General features: G+C 42.4%; 1 protein-coding gene across 3 annotated transcripts in view; it reads right to left on the minus strand.

Annotated features, from left to right (window-relative positions):
- Window positions 1–5,762: 5,762 nt before the first annotated feature.
- Klhl2 (kelch-like 2, Mayven) overlaps window positions 5,763–23,598 on the minus strand; it is a 110,497-nt gene continuing 92,661 nt past the window's right edge. Inside the window, exons 10-16 of one of the 3 annotated variants that reach the window (XM_017313011.1) lie at window positions 20,375–20,492; window positions 18,739–18,936; window positions 17,819–17,920; window positions 15,785–15,913; window positions 15,122–15,262; window positions 9,045–9,188; window positions 5,763–7,064 (exon numbers count right to left, since the gene is read on the minus strand). In XM_017313011.1, the coding sequence (XP_017168500.1) occupies window positions 7,036–7,064; window positions 9,045–9,188; window positions 15,122–15,262; window positions 15,785–15,913; window positions 17,819–17,920; window positions 18,739–18,936; window positions 20,375–20,492 (861 nt within the window). In that variant the 3' untranslated portion in view covers window positions 5,763–7,035. The other 2 variants (NM_178633.3, XM_017313012.2) reach the window with 2 other exon arrangements.

Genomic DNA, 23,598 nt, shown 5'->3' on the forward strand with positions numbered 1-23,598 from the left:
GCTGTGGGTGCGCTGGGTTGTAGCATCTTGCTACTCACATTGGCTTGGCTTCATCCAGAACCCGGGGAAAAAAGTGGTATATATGTTTTAAAGACTGATTTGAGTTTTTGGTCTTGCTTTCCTGTAGTTTATTCTGGATTTCGATCTTTCTTTTTTTTTTGAAAATGACACTTATTTCTTATTATTTATACTAGTATGAATACTACATTTATTTTCACTTTAAACTGGTCCACATATCATATAGTTTAGTTATAATAGTTTGAATTCCATTATAAATAATTAATTTTTACATACTAAATTTATTCTTCAAATTTATTAATGTATCCTTTTTCTTACACTCACAGAGCCAGAGACACAGAAAGCTAGAGAGACAGAGAGATAGACAGATAGGTATGATGGGGCTTGAGGGAGTTATAGTTGGGGAATGAGGGGAAAATATGGTCAAGATAAACTGTATAGATGGATGACATTTTCAAATAATATAAAATAATAAAAACAAAATCAGTGATGTAAGTTGGATTTTTTTTAGGCTACCCTGGAGTTTTTAAAAAAATCACTTTCTAATATTTATTGTAATCAGATTAATAAAACTAGGAATTAAATTTTCATGTTAATAATATTTTTGAGACATAAATATGAAAATGATATTAAGGTAACCTGACAATTTATATGTAATGGACAATTTTGTGTATTAGATTTCGATCTTCCTTAAGACAGGTCTCGAGTTATAGTCTGGCCTTTGAGCTGGATACGTAACCTAAGGACGGCCTTGACCTCTAGTCCTCAGGCCTTGGATCATCCATCTTGCCCCCCACGTACTTTAATAAGTGAAGCTTTTTTCAAAGTTCTATTCTTTTTATCTCATTTAGTGTCTGTCTGTGAGTGTGTGTTCACAAGGGGAGTTTGTGCTTCCTTCTGCTTTGTGCTGCTGAGGGTTAACCTCATACGCTCAGGCTTGTGCTGACTGAGCCTGGCAACTATCTTTTAATAAATCTCTGCACATGGACCATAGGGTACTAGTGCAATATAGATCCTGCAATAGCTGAGGGATGCCAGCATTTCCCGTGTTGCAGATTGAGAACAAAGCTCAGAGAGGCTAGGGGGAGGGGCACATGTATGCTGAGGCCCTGGCAAGGCAGCTCAGGGGTAGAGTTTATGCTTAACATTCTAGGGGGCTGAGTTCCACAGGTAGAAATTGGTTCTAAGTCAAGGGAGTTATCTGCTCCCTAGGTGTCAAGACCTGGACCTAAACCAGCAGATGAGCTAAGAACCAAGCCTGTGTAACGCTAGTGTGAGTGCCCAAAGACAGGAGCGCTTAGACTACAGCTCTAGGCTCCTTTTACACCACTTGTGAAAGCCTATCTAGAGATAATGTGGTGACAGGAAGCCAATCTTTTCCTTAAAGAAGGTGTCCCAGAAAAACCACAACGACAAAATACCATATCCACTGTGGTGGTGTAACCCAGGCACTTGGCAGATCGGACCAGGAGGATCAGAATTCAAGGTCAGCTTTGTCTACGTAACGTGTTCAAGGCCAATCAGGCTGCATGAGGAGGCCCTATCTCAAAACAAGAATAACCTTCCCCCACCGTACCCCCAACCCCCACCCCGAAGCAGGAGGATTGTTCTGAGTATGAGGCCAAGCTGGGGTATTTAACATGATTTTTTTTTTTTTTGAGACTGGGACTCATTATGTAACTCTAGCCAGCCTTGAACAGAGATCCACCTACCTCTGCCAATCATTTAATAAAAAATTGCACAAGGGCATCATTGAGGCCAGCCCTGCTCCCATCTACATGAAAAGTATACATTTTCATTGAAGTGCACACTGTGTGCAAGCTATCCTAGAATTTCTATAGAAAGATGTCATTCTCCCCCCCCCCCCCCTTTCTGCATGGAACTAACTGTCTTCCCTTCCCTGCAATTCTGGCTTGATCTTCTGAACAAGTTCCATTGATGGGTGTTTCTGGGGAATCCAGTGTACCTTGTACTCATGGCTAAGTGTTCCATGCCTTTAGCTCACATATTCTTTATAAAGTGTGGAGGCAGGCAGGTCACCTCAAAGGAAAAGAACGTGTCTCTTGTGAGGTTAAGGTTGCAGCTCAGTTGTTAGGCCTGAGTCAGATAAATTGTGTCTCATAGAGAAAGTGGGGTGCTCCCTAAGCGATTCTTCCTCCAGCTATTAAGTATAAGCAGGATTCTTTCTCTCCCCAACCCAACTCTTTCTACTGGCCAGTGTGAGCCTGGTTATTGGCTGTTCCAGGGTGATAGGCTGTAACTCTTAACCTAACAGGTTCAGGATTGCATTGCTTGGCTATCCCAGGTCCAGATCCCCTGCCTCCTATTGTCCGAGGCCGTGGATGTGACAGTGCTGGTCACACACTGTGGGGGCAGATTGAGCACGTTAGCCATTTTTTTTTTAACAGTAGACACTTCAGCAAGTATGTACACTTAACAAGCTCAGTAGGCTGGGAGGTAGAGCCCCTGCCTAGCTTGTGTGAGACGTTGAGGATCAAGCCACAAGTCAAAGAGTTCACAGGAAGCATTGGTTATGGACTCAGCCTCAGCATTAAACCCCAGAAGAATCATATGTATCTCTGTGAACTATTCCTAAATCTTGGAAGTTCATGGCTGGACACAGTAAAATGCAACCTACCTAGGGGTCCAGGCACAAAACATGCACTTTTTTTTCAAATCCTATGAAATTCTGTGACATAACACTACCCACTGTCTTAATTTTTGTCATAATAAAGTGAGAGTCAAAGCCTAAGAAATTTCTTAAAATTCACAACTGGCATACATAGCACAGGACACAGACATGGTTTCTGTGTCTGTGGGTTCAACACACTGGAGCCTTTCCTTTATACAGTGGAGAATCCTAGGCTTAGTTTAAGAAACCCGATACCAAAATATGCCTCTATTCAGCCATCTAACCTTTGCTCCAAAATGAAGCACCAGCAGCCATGGGAGTCTGTAGAAGACCGAGTGCTTAAGAGCAAATTGAAATAAGGTGTTCTTTGCACATAATCAGGTAGTACAGTATTACACAACACACAGCCAAGGAACAGAGCCTGACATAAAGAACTAAGTTGTCTGGTAGCATATCCACTACTGCCCTCAACCTTAGACCTCTCTGCTTTTAGCCAACAAGTAGATTCAAGACAAGCAGGCAGCACGGCTCCCTTGAGAAACAAGTATGCAGATCTGGCCTTGACTTTACTCAAGCCCAGACTGCTTCCTTTTATACACACACACACACACACACACACACACACACACACACACACACACACACACACATTTTAAATTACCTCATCTCCTCTTGTTCTTTCTTCCAGCCCCTCCCATATACTCCCTCTTGTGTTCTCTCAAGTTCAGAACCTTTTAAGAGACTGTTGTCAGATATTCATAAATATAAAAATACAACCCACTAAGTCTGCATAATGTTGTTAGTATGTATGTCTTTAGCAATGAGCATCTGGCACTGAATAAACCAATTGGTGGGGATTCTTTGAGGAAGACTATTTCTCTTGATCTCCACATTCCTTAGTTGCCTATTGTTCTTGGTCTTAAGTTGAGGCCTCCTAAGCTTTCCCTGTGCCATGTCAGCATGTCTGTTGGTGTCACCTTTATTGGTGAGGTCTTGTGTAGGCAGCCACGGTAATGAGACTTTTATGGGTCTTCTCTGACTCATTAAGAGACATAATCTCACAGCAAACTCCCTGTTCTTCATGCTCACACAATCTTTCCACCCGCTTCTGCACTGATCCCAGAACCTCAGCTGCAGGAGTCCAGCTGTAGATGCATCTTTTGGGACTAAGTGCCACACAATCTTACTTCCTGGATTTTGATCAGCCGTGGTTTTCAGTAATGGTCTCTGCCAGTTGGGAAGCCAAGTTCCTTTGCCAAGGCGTGAGAACCATTTACTTCAGGGAGGAGGTTGCTTTCTTAGTAAAATTTCTATGAGCTTCTTTGCCTCAACCTCTGAACTCTTTCTTACACAGTAAGAGATCATCTGGGAAATCATTCTGTATGTCAGGAGAAAAGCAAAGCAACTAACTAGCAAATATCAAAAACCAAGAAGGTGAAGGTTGGAATGGGGAGGGAGGCATGTCCAAAGTCACCTACCATCAGTTAGGAATCCAGCAGCTTACAGATCTTGGCAAGCAAGCTAGAACCAGAAAGCCAAGTCAACTAGAACCAGAAAGCCAAGATAAAGTGTTGTTTGACAAGCCAAGTTGTTACTCTGTTATCCTAATACACTGAGATTAAATTAAGAAACACACTAAAAATTGTAGGTGTAACTTTGATACTCAGAGTTTAGAAGCGTAGCACATGAAATGTGCTCGGTCTTGGTCCCATCCCTGTCACTTGTTCCTAAAGCTGTTCTCAATAAAGTCTGATTACCCAGGGAGCAAAGGTTGCTCACAGCGCAGTCTATGCCAATAAGACGACTTAGGGCATGGCACCTTCGATGTACAGCGGTCACCAGATTGATTGGATGATTAAAGGACCTCTCACACAAGGGGAAGAGACTGTTAGGCAAGCCCAGTTAGAGTGGTTGAGACAGTGCTGGCTCTAAGGATAGGACAGCTCCCTGCCTTGCCTCAGAAACATCTCAATCTGTATGCTTTGCAATATCTAAAGCCAAACCAGAATATAAGATGGGGGTGCTGATGCAAACTTTTAGTTCCAGCACTCAGGAGAAAGGTTAAGTTTAAGACCACCTTGGTCTACGTAGGACAGTCAGGGCTACATTTGAGACCCTGTATGATGAAAAAAAAAAAAAAAAACCAAGAAAAACCATGAAGCAAATCAGAATATGTCTTCCTAAGTTGTGAGCTATCTTAGCAAATAGGGGTCACCCAAGGAGGGAGTGTCACTACAGTCTGCTTCTAGTCAGTTGGGAAGAAATACCAGTGACTGGTATCTGAAGTTGGGGTGGGGAGGCTGGTGGGGCTGAGCCCTCAGTCTTATGGGATCCGACCCTGTTTCTTGATTGGGTAAACTGAACTATTGGCTATTCAGGCAACAATCTTTGGAGAACTGCTGTGTGTGAGGGCCCTTCACAAACATGTAGTCATAGGAATATTCTGTGTTGTGATAAGAGAAAGAACCATTCATTCCTCATTTCTAGGAACTGACTGGGAAATAGAATGTCTACCTTCTCTTGGCGCTGCTGTTAGACATGGCTGAGTTCCAGACTCATTAGACCCCTGACATGTTTGCTAATAATGGCCAAGCTGGAAGGCTGCACTAATGTGGAAATTCATGTTTCATCAAGTGAACACAGGCCCTTCCTGATTAAACTCTATCTTTATTTGTAATGGAGACTTCAACTGTGCAATGTGGTTCTATTTAAATGTGAACAGTTTGTATCAACCACAGAGAAATTTTAGCATGTGTTTCTTTCCTGATGATTATAACTTTTGCTGACAGTGTGACCCTTTAGATTCCTCTCCTGACAGACAATCATAAGCTTAATTTTCCTTTCCAATTCCACCCTTTCTGTTGTGCCCTGCACTCAACCCACTCCTTCACTCCCATCCTTCAGCTCTGTGTATTTATTATCAAAGCCACGGATCCTCAGTTGCTTCACAACTGTTTCCCCTTCTATCAAGGCTACTTACTGTTTTGTTTTTGTTTTTGTTTTTTCATCTATGTGCTACTGATCCTAAAGAGTAAGGAAATATAATAGTTTAGTCAGTCCATTACTTTGATGGCTGAGGTCAATATTTTTTCCCCAAGAACAACTCCCAGTGTTATTGGTTATTTCTTTAATAGATTTAGTGTACAAGTTACTTTAGCAAAAAATAAATAAAAATGAAAACACAGAATTGTTCCAAACATGAAAAATAATGGTATCAATGTATGAAGTCAGAGAACCCAAGGTCTGCAAAAGGAATAGTCAAAAAGTCACACTGGTAAAACCAAGGACGTTGTGAAACAAATAATATACAAACTTTTATTCAAAGATAATTCAAGAAAGACACATGTTGGTCATCTTTAAAGAGATTAATCGAAGATCTCAGAAAAACTATCTGCTCAATACACATGATTAGTCACAGAAAGCTTTCTCTTCCATTAATAGCAGCTAAATTTATACACACAGAAAAAATTCTTAAGACCATGCAAATTCAGTTGAATTCCACACATTCATTATATTCATCAAAAAACCTGCAGGTATGTTCATGCCAAAAGTGTTACTTTAAGAAAAAAAATTAAAAACACACACCAAAACATGATCAAGATTAAACTAAAGAAAAAAATAATAAATAAGCATAATTTATATTTTATTTAAAAAAGTTTGGCATCACACATATTAAAGTGTGTTACGCCATGTTCATTCATTCCTCAGAAGTGGCGTTTTTTAAAGTGTTCAGCATTGTTAAATATCAAAAAATACAACTCTGTTTTACAATGTAGTACTGGCATAATTCAAAGTACTGTGCCAATTATAAATAGATAATCAAACATCTTTTCAAACATATTTAAAGGAAAGCATATAGACACACATTTATATGCACACAATTTATTATAGTCATGTAATCAAAGATACTTATAAAAGCCAGCAGTTTCACCCCTCAACAGTGTCATATACTTACATAGATTTTAATCTGCTCCAAAGATTCTCTGTTCCCAGGAGATTTTTCAGGAGAAAGAATAAAGATAAAACTTAATTTTACAAGAACACACGTTAACTTTATTCTCTTTCACAAAATAATCCATAGTCATTCGAGGCTGATAAGAACTAGTTTTTATGAAAGCGACTGTTGCCTAAAGACCACAGTGGAGGGACTGCAGTCTAGGTCTCTTGTAAAGTCAGTCAGCTGCTGCTCGGTGCAGAGAAAGCCTACACAGTGCTTCTACCAAAAATAATCTTCAGTATCCGAGGCCTCTGAAGGCAGATGGTCTCATCTTCTGCTGAGACGTAAAGTGCGGCTACAAGTGGAGAGGCCAGGCGCTCAGTCCCTTCAGAAATACTTGTGGACGCCTGGTTCTCATGGAATGATACGCTGAAAATGTCCTTCAGGCTCATAACGGTTTATCAATAACTGTGACCCCTGCATGAAGGAATGAAAAGATAAGACATGTCACAGGCAACACTCTGCGCCTTTGAGAAAATCAAGAAGCCTGTACTGCTAAAGCCACGGGCAACACCCAAGTGCCTTTCCTCCAACTTAGCAGCATCATGTTTTAAAACTTAGATTATCATATTTTATGTGAGTGTTTTGCCTTCATGTATGTATGTGTACCATATGTGTGCCTTATGAAATCAGAAGTCAGAGAAAGGCATGGATCTTCAGGTACTGGGTTAGAGATAATTGTGAACCACAATATGGTTGCTGGGGATAGAACCTGGGTCCTACACAAGACCAACAAGTGCACTCAATTCCTGCACCATCTTCCAGTTCTTACTGGTTTCTTTCTTTTCTCTCTTTCTTTTCTCTCTTTCTTCTCTCTCTCTCTCTTCCTCCCTCTCTTTCTTTCTTTAAAAAAAAAACTTTTCTTAAAACAAACAAACAAACAAACAAACAAAAAATAATGAAACAACCAAACCAACCTTATTTTCATCATTTAATTCAGTGTATGTGTGTGTGCCTGAGTATGGGTCTGTGCACATGTGCATACAGGTGCCCACAATTCTGGAGGAGTTGTCCTGGAGCCAGAGGTTCTCTGTAAAATAGTATTCTTATCCCTAAGCCACTTATCCTGCAGTGAGCCATCCCTCCAGCCCCTACCGCTAATCTCAACATACACAACTGTGAAAGTTCCACTTAGGCCTGAATAAATTCTACATCAGACTACCTGGCCTAGAACTTTCTTTTTCCCTATGAAGTTATTATTGGAGAGAATTTGCTTTAGTCAGAAAATAAAAAATTGCACCTGACACTTGAAGGGTCAGCAAACACACAGGGGAGGAGGATATGTTGTGGTGACCATCTTGTGGTCGTAGTGGCCATCTTGTGGTCATGTATGAGTATCAGTAGAAAGATACACTAAAATACACAGTAGCTGTTTCATGTCAGTTATGACTCAATGAAGTTGTTGGAAAATTCTTTCCTAAATCCACATGATTTTATTCTGTGATCCTGCTATATATAGTCTTCTGGAAAGTGTCATTTTGGAAGATGGAGAAACAGCAGTAATGATTAATTAGTAAAAATTAACTTTCCCCCAATGTTATATTAACTCTATTAACATTTTAATACTTAAAACATTATCATAATTAGCTATCATAAAAAACAAAAACATCATCAGAATTAGTTAACATATTAAAAATATGTAGGGGCTTTATTGTTTGTTTTTGTTTTTGTTTTTGGCTTTTCAAGACAGGGTTTCTCTGTGTAGTTCTGGCTGTCTTGGAACTCACTGTAGACCAGTCTGGCCTTGAACTCACAGAGATCCGCCTGTCTCTGCCTCCTGAGTCCTGGGATTGAAGGTATGTACCACCACACCCAGCCTATAAGACATCTTAAAGACATCATTATAGTAAAGATTATTATAATTTCTTTTATTGAGAGAGTGGGCCAGAAATCACATAATTCAACCAATGATGTACTAAAGTAAGGCATTCTCCCATGGGTCAGGAGCAATGCATGGCGCTAGTCACACTTGTTCTTTTTAATGGGCCAAAGAAGGCATATGTGTCACAAAGCACACATAGAGGTAAGAAAACCACCCATGAGAGTCATGTGGCTCCTTTCAGCAGGTAGCTCCCAGGGACTGAACTCAGGTCACGAAGCTTGGCAAGAGCCTTTGCCCACTGAGCCACCTGAGCTACACTCTAGTTAAGGAATTACAGCCTTACAGCATAGTGAACAACTCGCCATCATATACGGTATTAAGTCATTAAAATTTATTAAGAACATTTGAGCTGTAGACTAGGGATTTTAGGTATTACACGATGAAAATGCCAGTGCTTCTGTGAATACACACACCCAAGGCCCACTGTTTAAGCATACAGAACAGAAAACTTTCTTCTTACAGGAAACTGATATCAGTTTCGCTATATGCCAGAAGACAGGATGACGTAGCCTTACCTGCGTAGCTTCTCCCCGTGCTCATACAAGAGGACACAACTGTCCATTTATCCGTGGTGGGGTTATAATACTCTACCGACGCCAAGTTACAGGAACCATCATCTCCTCCGACAACATACAACAGACCATTAACTGCACAGACACCTTTAAAAGTTATGCATAGAGAAAACAATTACTTACACCCTCCAGACCCTCCTCTGAGCCAAGTTATTTTTCTGTGTCAATGTCTGGCAGGCATATTACAGCAATAATATAAAATAGTTGTCAGGCATGGAACAAAATGGCTACAGCTGTGCTAGTGGGGCAGGCCTCAACAGAGGCAGAGATGCTATGTAAGACCTCTTCTGTACAGTAGTAGTACATGTACAAAGCTCCTACTGTGAGCCATGACTGCAGTAGCTGCTTTAGAGACGACTAATTCACTTAGTCACCACAACTTTACATATAGGTTAGACAGTATTTCCACTTTCATTTTAAAAAAGGAAGGTAGGAAGAATAGAAAAGGAAAAAAAATGGTCAAAATGGTAATATTTCACACGTTAAAGTTTTAGGTAATTGTGAGAAAACATTTATAATTAACAGGAGGTTGAAACGAGGGCTGGAGCTACCTAGCACCATGATAGATCAGTTGCCATGACAGATCAGGTAAAACAACAGTAAACAGGATAAGATTAAGCTGTTTTGTTTCTTTAAAAGGAGCTGGGATTGCAGTTCAGCAGCAGTGCACTTGCTGAGCACATTATGAGGTTCTAGGTTTAATGGTTGATGCTGTAATCCTAGCACTTCACAGGCAGGAAGATGCTGAGTTGAATGAAGGGTAACCTAGGCAATGGACTGAATCCCTGTCTTTAAAGATGTAGTAGGGCCAGACAGTGGTGGGGCACGCCTTTAATCCTAGTACTTAGGAGGCAGGGGCAGGTGGATCTCTGAGTTTGAGGCCAGCCTGGTCTACACAAAGTTTTAGGACAGCCAGAGCTACACAGAGAAATCCTATCTGGAAAAAACAAACAAAAAATCTAAATGAAACATAAAAAAGGAGATGTTAGCTCTTAAATAAATAAACAAATAGGTGGTTACTAGAATAACTTTTTTTTTTTGCTTATTTACAAAAAATTCTAGAATAACTTGTAAAATATAGATCTCTACTAATTAACACTTTCCTTAAGCCCCAACAGAGAATACTAATTTTATTATATTTTATTGGAACAGGACTTCACTTTGTCTTGAACTCATTATGTAGCCAAGTGATTTTAACTCCTGATTCTCATCTGTACCTTATAAGTAATAGGATTACGGGCCTGTGCTATCACACCCAACTCCTTTTTCTTTCTTTTTGAGATACGGTCTCACTCTGTAGCTAACGACTGAACTTAGCCATGATAACCCCATCCTGAGTTCTGGGACTGCCCTGTGAGCCATCATACCTGCCTTACATAATCAACTTAGTCTAACTGTAAGAAGGAACCAAACTGAAGCCATTTTGAATAAAACTTCCATTTTGCATAGGGGTCAAATAAAGTTTAAGTTCCCCAAATCTCCTGGGTAACTGACATCCTAATTGGCAAGTTGAGACATGAATGCTAGGCAAGTGACCCCACCACAACTGAATAACCCGACCAATGGGAACAGGGTAAGTATACCACAGAGGCATATTCCTAAGGAAGTCCCTATACCTCTCAATCTTGATTGGTGGGAAAATGAACCTATAACTTGGCATGAATGTTTGTGGGTTTTTGGGCTTAAAAACTGTACCAGCCGGGCAGTGGTGGCACACGCCTTTAATCCCAGCACTTGGGTGGCAGACCCAGGCGGATTTCTGAGTTGGAGGCCAGCCTGGTCTACAGAGTGAGTTCCAGGACAGCCAGGGCTACACAGAGAAACAATGTCTCACCCCCCGCCCCCCAAAAAAAACCCAACTTTGTACCATCCTGGCTCTGGGGTTTCAGTTCGTCTCCGAGTCTGTTCTGTGGCCCAGACTGTGTCGATCAGTAGCCACCTGAGTTTTTGCCATCTGCTTAGACACTTACCAAGATGAGTGTTGGCAGACACAGTCAGTTGCCAAGTCTGTGCTGCTGTCTCTGACTGGTCAGTGTCTGCTGCCTAATTCAAACAAAGTTTTTGTTTTGCTATACTCTTGTGACTGCTTGGTGTTGTTTTGGATTTTTTTGGACCTCAACATGACAAACGCTATACATCAGATATTTCTCTAAAATAATATTGACCTGCATAAATCTTAATGGCTGCATACATTTCTGTGTACATAAAACCATGTTTATCGAATCCTCTCTTACTGGTAGTTATTTAAAATGAGGAACACAAAGCACCTGTATATTTGAATATTCATAAAATTATTCATTATAGATTTTTTAAAAGAAATTTGGGGGAGGTAAACACTACATTTCAACTTCATTTTGTTTATGGCTGGAGAGAGAGTTCAGCAGCTGGGAACACTGGCTGCTCTTCTAGAGGGAGGACCTGGTGTTCCATTCCCAGCATCCACAAGGCAGCTGTGATAACACCAGGCAGTAACTTCAGTTCCAGGGGACCCTATGCCCTCTTCTGGCTTCCACAGCTATGTGTCTAGGCATACATGCAGGCAAAACATTCACACACAGAAAACAGCAAAGGACAAGGCAGCACACACCTACCTAATCCTAGCACGTGGATGGCAGAAGGGCAAATGGAGACTAACCTGCTCTACAGTGAGACCCAGTCTCAAACTTGCAAATGTCTGACATTTTCAAAATTATTCAAAATGTATATTCAGAACTACACTAAAGTGGAGCGAACCTTCTTTCTCTTTTGCTCAGTCTCTTAACTATTTTACTACTGTAGTCTTTTTACAAGAATCAAACTCAGAATTTCCAATCAATTCGGAGTTCCTAAGAGCCTGCATACAAGCTCCCGAGGGTCCAAATGCGACCATGGTCCACGCTAACTCACAGGTGATGGTATGAAAACCAGATAAGCCCTGGATGGCCCAGTGAGGTCAGGGCTTTGCTGTCTCAGCTCCTACACAGGTCTATGACAGACACACGGGTGACGGGCATCCTACTGCAGAGGAGATTGGCTCCCCATCCACAGGAGCAGAGAGCCTTTACAAAGTTATGTAAAACTAATTAGATTAATTTAGTGTTAATTAACGGTATAGTAATGGCCTGAGTCACACCAGTCCTTTAGGCAGCTGGGAACAAACCACATTGCCAAAAGGACAGACTTTCCTCAAGCACTTGACATGTCTGCTCTGTTTGGTTTACTTTATCGTAACCAAACATGTATTGAGAACCTTTCCCAGGTGCCTCAAGTGTTACAGGGCTGCTTACAGCCGTGTTCAGCAATCCTCCATGCCATAATTTTCATCTTTTCTCCATTCTGTTTTTGTTGGTATTTGAGCAGTATCTCTTTAAGCAGTATGTAGTCCAGGTTAGCCAAGAACCTGTTGTGTCACTCAGAGTAGCCTAGAGATGCAAGACTGCCTTCGTCTCCTTAGAGCCGGGATTACAGGTGTGTGTCACTGTGTCTGGATTTTTTTGCCCAATTATGATATCAGAGTTTACCATACTTATGATAACTTTTGAACTATGGCTTGTAAGTTGGTTGGTAACCTAACCTTCTGTGACCTGACCTAACCTAACCCTCACCTCTCCCCACTGTAAACAGCACGTGTCCTGCCCCCTCCTGCCTCCCTCTTTCCCATGGAGGTTCCTAGATGAGGCCTTTGTCCGATATTAAGTGAAGACAGTCTGTGCAGAGCTTATCAGATACACATTTCAGATGATTATAAACACAGAAAGAAGATTACCCAACATTTCTAATGCTGAGTCCTTACACCCTTGATCAAAGGACTCACTGTACCTAAGACCCAGATCTGTGGGTCCTGCAAGGCTTCTAGATTATCTCTTGCTGAAAGACTTTTACTATCTCACCAAACGCAACTGATTGGGTAAAGTGCACAGCTGAATAGTTAATTATAAATTCTGCCCGGCTACCGACGGTCCTTACTGCACTGTACTTTGTGTTCTCCTCTGGCCACAAAGAAAACATAGTTAGGGAGCCCATCTAACTTCCTAATTCTGTGGTGCACACAGTAAACTAAAGAATCACCAAGAACTAGACTACAGGGACAGGCAGGAGAAGGCCAGCATTTCCCTCCCAAAACTCTTTTGAGTACAGTTACACATCACGTAACTGTAACACGAGTGCTGATTCCATGAGAGCACAACAGAGATGGGAAATTCCTATTCCTGCCCCCTAGAGATTGTCTAGAGATGTCTAGAGATGCCGCAGCCTGGGACAGCTAACCTGACACTGTAGCATGTGTTTCAGGCAATGCTGATGTAAATACACTTATGGAATTTTTCTCCGTGTAAAAACACTACAAGCATGGTTACAAATGACACATGACACTTCACAATAAATAACTGTGCTACTTATGCATTTTCTGGTTATTTTGAAGAAAATCCTTCTACTTATCAAAGAAGCATTTACTGTAAAGCAGTGTGCTGTTCCTCGGGCAGCAGCCCTATACAGTTTATGCCTACTCTGTATTTTATTGCATCAAGGGACCACATGTGGCAACTGGCCTATAACATCTTGGGTTGTGTAAATGTGATGTTCTCATTGTGAAACACACTAGCAGCTAAATCCTTTCTCAAAATGTGCATCTTGGCCTTAGGAGATATGTGGGCTGCAATTCGCTGACCTTGAAGAGCTCTGAATCCTTAAAATTATTTTTTTTGGTTGAGGCTACAGGTTTGTTTGTTTGTTTTTTCAATGAATCTTGAACTATATTAAATCAGGGCAAGCTCTTCAGACTTTCCCTTCAGATTCAGATAATAATTTGCTTTGTTTATAAAAGGTTTGTTATATAATTCAGACTGGCTGGAACCCAAGATCCTCTTGCCTATAACTCCCAGTGCCTCAAGTACCTTTCTTTCCCTGTGTTGATATTTACCCCATTGGGCAAGTTCACTAAGAACTGAGCTCACTGGTAGCTGCTATATGGTAGGCATTTGGCTTAGTGAGGGTTTCTATTGCTACAACAAAACACCATGACCAAAAAGCAAGTTGGGGAGGAAAGGGTTTATTCAGCTTACACACCAATATATTGCTGTTCATAATTGAAGGAAGTCAGGACAGGAATTTAAAAACTCAGGATGCTGGAGGTAGGAGCTGAAGCAGAGGCCATGGAGGAGTGCTATTTACTGGCTTGGTTCCCATGGCTTGCTTGGCCTGCTTTCTTATAGAACCCAGGACCACCAATCCAGGAATGGTCCCACCCACCACGAGCTGGGCCCTCTCCCACTGATCACTAGTTGAGAAAATGCCTTACCGCTGGAACTCAAGTTGACACACACAACCAGCCAGTACTCAAAAGTGAGTGAATTCAAGTACCAAATAAAGAGGGTTCCACCTGCAATCAGTCTACAAACCATCACCAAATGCTGGTAGACTATACAGTCTCTCTCACACACTCACAGAGACACACACAGCTAAAGATGACCTTGAACTTCTGATCCTCTTGCTTCCACTTCCATGAATAGAACACTTAGATTAAAAGCATTTACCTGACTTATATGGCCCTACTAATTGAACCCTGGGTCTCACAAATGCTAGGCAAGCATTCTAGCAAATAGACTCTTAGATGTGTTTGTTTTGAGATAAGGGTCGTATTCTGTAGCCCAGACTGTCTTGGAACCCTCTATGTAGCTTCAAACATATTAAAATCTTCCTGCCTCAGCACCCCAAGTGCTAGGATTGCAGGCATAAGCCATCATATTCAGTTTGTTAAATTCATAAAAAATTATGTTGGTGGGGCTGGGGATAAAGGCCAGGTCTTCCGCGTGACGCAAGCACTCTACCATTGTCTCTGAGCTGTGCTCCAGCCCTCGGTATTTACTTTAAGGGCTTCTTAAATAAGTTTTGCACCGGAAGTGCTCAAAGTCTATCAAGAAATGAGGTAAACAACAAAAACAAAAGCAAAATAAAACAAAACAAAACAGCAAGGGAAATACACAAACTAGGAAAACACCTGTTAAATGCAGTATGGACGGCATAATCTTGGGCTTAATAGATACCTGCATTTCTTCTGCACATGTTCATATCTGCAACCTGTCTCCAGGCATTTGTGGTGGGGTCATATACTTCAACACTTTTTCGTACTAAAGGACCATCATGACCTCCTACAGCATATAATAAGTTGTTTAACACACCAACACCTAGAAAACACAACCAAGCAAATTATAGTAGAGCAAGGTAGGCAAGAAACTTTCGGTGCAGTGCAGCTGATGCAGATGTCTTGGGATGCAAACCTCGAGTCCTAACTCTCACTCAGTGGCACTGACAGGGAGGCTCAGCACTGCGAAATGGAAGGGAATGGCCTGGCTGGGCCTGGGTCAGAAGCTATCCTAACAGGAGAAGAGAGTCAAGGAGAAGCAACCAACACCAAGCCTTTAATAAACTCCTTTCACAAACAACATTCTCTGAAGCATTCAGTCTGTGAAGGCATGTGATGGGAGAGGAAGGCCCACGAGAAATCGGTCTCACTGAAGGAATGCTAAGACAACATTATACAAGGGAAGCAGAGGGGCTTTTACTCTGTGAAAACATACGAAAGCGCTACTTCTTCCTGCCACTCAGGTCACTTAATAGAACCAGGAGAAGCAGCACACATTCTCAAACCCCATCTGCAGATGTCCATCAGTCAGCCCACCTCAGATGCTGGCTGGGGCTTCTAGTACCTGCTCCGCTCCGTCTGGTGCTCATTTCTGCTATGTAAGTCCACTCGTTTGCAGTAGCATTATAGCATTCTACTGTGCTAAGACACTGGCGCGATGCTCCATCGTAACCCCCCACGGCATAGAGCAAACCTGGACATGAAACCACAAAAGAAAGCCAAATAAACAACCTATTTCCCCCCGTCATAAGATACTAGTTAGTATATGCTGCTCTGTGGTAACGGTGCTTCCCCTTAATGTATTTCTAATCTTCATGATGTGTGTTCGTCTTGACAAGTGCCAGCAGGTGGGATGATCACATCCTATTACAAGGAGTGCATGGAAGAGAGGATATGCCTTTCGCATTTCTTATACTCCCATCAATGATCTGACCGACAGCAGGAACAGTATACTTGTGACCTTAGATAACACTAGCTGATTCATGAATAACATCTCAGAAGGCAGAAATACCAGTTGGGGAAGGGAGTTAAACCAAGGGTCAATAGCTGTGAGGCTAGACAGATGGCTCAACAGTTAGAGCACTGCCTGCTCTTCTACAGGACCCATGTTTAATTCCTAGCACCCACAGGGCAGCTCACAACGATATCCGACGTCAGTTCTAGGGGATATGATGCCCTCTTCTGGCATCCATGGGCACATATATGCACAAGGAACAGAAAACAAACATGAAGGCAAAACACCCAAATACATTTAAAAAACAAGGGGCAGTACCAAATGAAATACAGAATGCAATGAAATATCTGACGAGAAACAGCTATGGTGCACTAATGCGACGTCATGGACGAAGTAGTAATATATACCAGAAATGACATTAAAAACAACATGCTAAATGAGTCAAGCCAGAGTCATAAGCACACAATATGATTTAATTTACATAAAATGTCTAGAAGAGAGGAATATACATGGTGACAGGAAGTAGCAGTTACTGGGGGCTGGGGAGGAGAGGGGACAGCTAGGGAAGCAGGAATGGTTTTACTGGGTAACAAAAAATGTTCTTTAATGACTTATGGTGATAGATATATATGGAATTCTTTGAGTCAAACAGGAACTTTTTATGACATTTCAATTATGTTTTATGAAAGCCACTTTTTTTTTAAAAGAGAGATTTTTATTAATGTATATTTGTGAATGCAGATGCCCACAGAAGCCAGAGGCATTGGAGCTCCCTATAGCTGCAGCTACAGGCAGTTGTGAGCAGCCTACTGTGGATGCTGGGAATCCAACTCAGGGCCTCTGGAGGAACAGTACATGGTGTTAACTGCTTAGACATCTCTTTGGCCCCTCAAAAATTACCTTTCAATGTATACAGAAAGCTAGATCTGGTGGCATACAACTTTATCCCTGGAACTCTGGAGGTAGAAGGCAGGGGGAACTTTGAGTTTGAGTGTAGCCTTGTTTACACAGTGAGTTCCAGGGCAGCCACCCAGGGCTACGTAGTGAGACTCTGTCTTTTTTTTTTTTGTTTTGTTTTGTTTTGTTTTGTTTTGTTTTGTTTAAAAAGGCATACAGAATTTTACCACCAGTGAGGAAGAAACGGAAAAACATAAATTTGCCTAAGCTAGAATTTGAAAGGGAAAAAATCAAACCAAACCAAACCAAACCAAAACAGTGGATAGCACACAGTTTTCCTTCAGCTGTGAGCAAAAAGATAGAAACTAAAGCCACTAACTGCCTCCTGTGTGTTAAAGGGCTCTCATGTAATGACCTGAATTGTTTTCCCAACAAGAACAGGTTGGGTACCGCTTGTCTAGTGTCTGAGTTCAATTCCCAGTAAGGTTAAAAAAAATTAGTTGACCGTCTTATATAAGTCACATGCAGAGAGGCAGGGAGGAAGAAAAGGGGGTGGGGACATATATAGAAAGGGCTTATACAGTTTAATTTATATAAATAAGCTCATTAAAAAAGAGAACAATTAAAATATATAGCCATTGCTTTTCCTCCATCCATTCATAAGCCGGTGCCCAGGTCTCCAGATGAACCACTCTCTGGAGCCCAAAGCACATGCAAGTGTTCACCTGCTGGAACTTCCAGACCTACCTCCAACAACGCCAACACCCACACTGCTCCTCCTCGTGTTCATTGGGGCGACATGAAACCACTCATTAGATTTTATGTTGTATGCTTCCACAGACGATAGACCTGTGACAGAGGATAATACCCTTCATTTCCTCTTCCAAAAAGACACTGTTGTTCTTTTATATATAATCACTGGGGGAAATAACGTTAGGCAGCTTACACTGGGCTAAAATTAAAAGAAGACTATGAGAGGTGCTAAGTACAGATAGGCATGGCTTCTCTACTAGAAGAACATGAGGGAGCATGCTGATTACATGGTAGGAGCGGCTTTCTGCTAGAAGCTTCTACTCAGGCTGTTGCCATTTATAAGATTCTTAAACATGGAAGAGTGATGGATATTAATACATCAGAAACAAAGGGCATATTATCTGCACTGTCACATCTTTTTTAAATAGTTACTTAGGTGTTTCTAGGACCCTACAGAAGTTATTTATGTGTGTGTGCATCAATTTGTGCACATTAGTCCAGTGCCACTTCGGGCCAGAGGAGGGTGCTGGGAACCCCGGGGCTGGAGTCCGCGTGGACTGGGATCCGCTCTGCCCGGGCGCTGGAAATCAAACTCTGGTGATTTCAAAGAAAGAGCAGCAGGCACTCTCAACCACATCTACCCAGCCTCTACTCACATCTCCGAAAGAAAAATTTGAATTTAAGGTTTTGAGACAAGCCCTCACCCTCGAGCCAATGCTATCCTCAAACTTGCAATCCTCCTGTCCCCAAGTTTCACTTCACTGGACTTTAAAGAAAAGGAGTTTCTGGTGTCATTTTAAAACTTCTCTAAAATAACTACACTGAAGTCTGTGCTGATGTTCCTATAATTTGCACCATACATGTGGCTACCACGTCACTCCCATATCACAGCCATGTAGGAGAGAGGAAACTACCTGTGCTGCCGTCAAAGCCCCCCACGGCGTACAGCAGCCCATTCAGCACCGCGGCTCCAAGTGTGCTTCTTCGGTCTCGCATGTTCGCCACGCTGGTCCACTGGTCTTTCACGGGGTCATAGGAATCTACAGTGCGAACTCTTAGTGAGCCATTGAAGCCACCAACAGCAAAGACCAGCCCAGCCATATAGACCATCCCTGCAAAGGAAGAAATCAATTCAGGGTGAATATGCCATCCAACAGATACCCTGATCTCAAAGCAGACTGCACTCAAGAAAGCCTACAGTGTCTGTTGGAGCACAAAACTCGTCTCTGAATCAGTCTTGAAAATTTCTCTTCATTGGTAAGAAACAGAATCATGGGGTGTGTACTAGGAGTCCACGGCGGCACAGATTCTTGTAAGATATGATTATTAAGTTTGAGGTCCAGCTATAAACTAGTGGGGTAGCTTTCGGTGGCAAGGTGCTCACCTGGCCTTGCAACTCAAAAACAAAACTAGTATGACAAAAGAGGAGCAGTGGGGAGGGGGAGGGGAGGGAGAGGGAGGAGTGTGTATGTGAGAGTGTATGTGTATGTGAGATTCTGATGTGTGTAAGTGTGTCTGAGAGTGTATGTGTGTGCGGGAGTGTATCTGAGAGGATATGTTTGTGTGAGAGAGACTGGGTATATGTGTGTGTGCATGCACACTTTCATAGAGATTGAATCCTGCCCCTCATCAGTGCTAGGCAGGTGCTTTATAACAGGCCTACATGCCTAGCCCTTCACTCTTACAGAATGAAGGGACTCCGGGTATGCTGTCAGATCCCTAGGATGCGCTGCTGGGGTGAGACCCACGGAGAGACACTACACTACACTTAAAGCTCCTTTTATAAGGGGAGATGAGAACAACAGGTTCATAGTTCAGCTCCAGTGGGGAGTCAAGGTTCACACCTGCTTCTCTGGAGTAGTTCTGCCTACAGAACATCTGCTTCAACACACCTGGGAAACAAACATCGGCACAGAAGCCACTGTTGCTTCTAGCTTAGCTGGACACTTCCGACAACTAAAGGCCCAACATCTAAGAGTTCTCTCTCTTGATACTTCATTAAGGTAACTAGGAAATCGGGTAGCAAATCGCCAGCTCTGTGGGTCTATCCTACACCATGAGATCAATGGCTGAAGACATTGGTGAGGACAGGGCAGCAGCCAGGCACAATGCAAGACACAGGCAATCCTAGCGCTTGGGAGGCAGAGGCAGAACAGGAAATTCAAGGCCAGCCTGGGCTACAGACACACAGAGATCCTGTCTTCAAAAAAGAAAAGAAAAGAAAAATAAAAAGAGCTGCTATCCTTTCCACAGAATAGATTCAGTTAGGCTTCTAAACAATACCCTTCTGTTTTGTTTTGTTTTTGTTTTTTTCCTCTAAACAAGGTTCTCTCACATAGTCCAGAGGTGGAGGCTGGCTTCCCCTCATGATGTACCTCAGGATGACCCTCAGCTTCTCATCCTCCTGACTCCACCTCTGGAGAGTTGGCATAAAAAGCACAGACTACCATGCCTGGCTTTCTAACAGGCATTTTCCTAACGCCTGAAATAAGACTTGAGATCTCCTAAAGACCCAGCAACAGAGAGCTGGCTCTAAAACCCCATGCTCACCTGCCCTGCACCTCCTGGAAGGCAGCTCTGCCACCTGGTGCCACCGTTCTTCTTTGAAGTCGTAGCATTCCACACTTCGGATAGCCTTTGGTGCCTGGCCCCCGACCACCACCATCAACTAAAAGGGAACAAAGGGAAATGCTTGAACCAATGATATCACCTACTCAAGAGACTGATCTTATCCTACAGAGACACAGACCAGAGACGTGCTGGGCACCGCACCCTGTAAGCTGGAAGGAAATGCCTACTTAATCAATATGTCAGTGATGCCAGCAAGGGGCACGTGTTACAAAGGCAACTCTGTCATCTAGCACATTTGGTTTAAAACACGGCTTTCAGAAGTGTAAGGAGGCTTCTGGACACTCAAGCAAAAGCAGTATTTAAGGCAAAACAGTAGGGAGCCAGCACTGGCAGGGCTATAGAGTGTCACAGGGCTTGCTCTAAAACATCCTGGTTCTGCAGTGATCAGAGGCAAGGCTGCCAGGGTGTAGGAGACAGAAGTAAAGTGTGTTACCAGGCGGCGGGTAAAAGGACAGTAAAGGATTCGTAGATGGAGAAATTGGTTTAAAAAGAGTACCCGGAGTAGATGAGAATACAGAATCACAAACTCTCTTGATGCTCCACAAATAAACCACCATCAGAACTCAACAATGACCACATGACCATCAGCCTACTGCTAGAAATAAATGAGGGCTGTGGAGTATCCTCAGGTCAACCCAACAGCTGATTAACCAAGTACCTCCACATCTTTGTCTGCCTCGAAGTATGCTAGAGACTACACAGACACACGTGTGGTTCCTACCCACTGAGAGCTTATAAACCTCACTAAGGAGCTAACTCCCAGGATGGAATTCAAGACCAATATGCAATTCCATTCATATGACAGTAACTGCTATTGGAGACCAGAAAAGGGAGAGGGACCACAATTCAGAGAATGCTTCCTTAGGAACTGGAGCAAAGACCTTCGACGATGGACAGGGCTGAGAAACTTGCGTGTTTGTCTTTTACCATACGCATGGGCACTTTCTGGCAATGGGGGATAAAAACGGTGATGTCAGGATTATGAGGTCTTAAATGGAAAGCTGTAAAGAACCGGCAGGGCTTTGAGGGGAAGATAGGACCATGACAAGGGAGATGAATATTGAAAATAAAAACTCAAACCACGGGGCTGGTGAGATGGCTCAGTGGGTAAGAGCACCCGACTGCTCTTCTGAAGGTCAGGAGTTCAAATCTCAGCAACCACATGGTGGCTCACAACCATCCGTAACGAGATCTGACTCTCTCTTCTGGAGTGTCTGAGGACAGCTACAGTGTACTTACATATAATAAATAAATAAATAAATAAATCTTTAAAAAAAAAAAAAAAAAACTCAAACCACACCCAATGTGGAGACACTCACACACATGTGGTCTGTGATTCTGGCAGCATGATCACCTACCTGTACCTAAAACTACAGGGAGGTGTGCACATAGAGTGTGATTCTCAGCAAACCTCAAGTCTCAAAAAAACATAACACATGTTAGTTACCGGGGAAAACCAAAACCCTTAGACACGTTAAGGCTTAGCATAGACCAATGGTGTGAATATTTCAGGCTATTCCTCTACCTCTGACTTCAAATAAATATGAAGAATTACAGAAAAGTCATTGCACCCTATTACGAAAAGGTCAAACAAACAGTAAGAACAGTAGGAGAAAGACTGCAAAACCAGTCTTGCACAGCACACCAAGCTCAGCCCCATACATAGAGATCTGGGCTCACACCTCAGAGCTCGGCTGACAATGACAATTACCGTGTGAAAAGGATCCTCAATGATGTATCTAATGAAGATCAATTCAAACATCAAACCTCAGAACAGAAGGTAGTTACCATAAAGACTGTGTTTTTAACTTTAATTATGTGCATACGTGTGTGCTTAAGTGTGGGTTTGTGCACACTGAGTTCAGTGCCTGCAGAAGCCAAAGGATAGGAGGACTAGGAACCCAACTCAGGTCCTCTGCAAGTGCAGGGTGCAGTCTTGACCACTGAGCCATCTATCCAGCCCCAGAAGGTTTAAAATCCTCAGCTGGCATGCCGATTGACCGATTTCTTAATTCTCAAACTGAAAATCATTATTTCCACACTGAAATGAGAACAGAGGAGAAAGCATGTCACTACAGAGGACAGGGTAACATACCCATCTTCTTCTCCAAGAAGACAAAGCGGGATGGAAACGTGTACAAGCAGGAAGGATGCACGGGAGGCATGGGAGCAGGGCGAGCGCAGAAGACGCTGAGAAACATGAGGGTTGCAATCAGCAAAGGGGCTGTCATATCACAGACTACTGTCAACAGTAACACTGGGGGACACCAAGAGGCAGAAAGAGAAGCAAGTTCATCCTAACTGCAGGCTGCTTAGACGTCCTTCACTCAGAAGTACATCAATATGTAATTACCAATAGGGAGGGGTAACAGAGCACAGTAGCAGAGCACGCACAGTGGGCTGGAGATGGCTCAGCGACTATGAGTATGCGCAGTTCTAGTTAAGTCCCTGCACCCAGGCTGGGTGGCTCACAAGTGCCTGTGACTCCAGCCCCAGAGAATCCAATGCTCCCCTCTGGATTGCCTGTGTACCTGTATGCACACGCACATGTACACACAGACACATAAAGAAAAATAAAAATTAAATCTAAAGGGCAGGAGAGATGGATGGCTCAGCGGTTAAGAGCACACTGTCTGCTCTTCCAGAGGTCCTGAGTTCCATTCCCAAAAACTACATGGTGGCTCACAACCATCTGTAATGGAATCCAATGCCCTCTTCTGGTGTATCTAAAGACAACGACAGTATACTCATATAAATAAAATAAATCTAAAGAAAAGAAAAACCAAGCTAAAAATCATATAGTTTCTTGTTATGATATGCAAGTATAAAGATGCCTCACAGAATCTCCACATAGTTTACCTAGAATACAACAGTCATGTGTGAGACTAAAAAGTCAATGTGTAATTACTGAGTGCAATCAGTAACATAAGAAACCACTTACAGTGGGAATATAGTATGATTATGAATATACTTATGGTAATTCCCTTAGCATTGCAACTGTGCTTTATTCTATTTGACCCTAGGATATTATGATAACGATATCATGACTATGAGATACACATATCACACACACAATTAAATAAATCAGGCTGGAAAGATAGCTCAGCGATTAAGAGCACTTACTGCTCTTTCAAAGATACACA

The sequence above is a fragment of the Mus musculus genome, chromosome 8 (assembly GCF_000001635.26).
Source record: "Mus musculus strain C57BL/6J chromosome 8, GRCm38.p6 C57BL/6J".
In the NCBI taxonomy this organism is placed as follows: domain Eukaryota; kingdom Metazoa; phylum Chordata; class Mammalia; order Rodentia; family Muridae; genus Mus; species Mus musculus.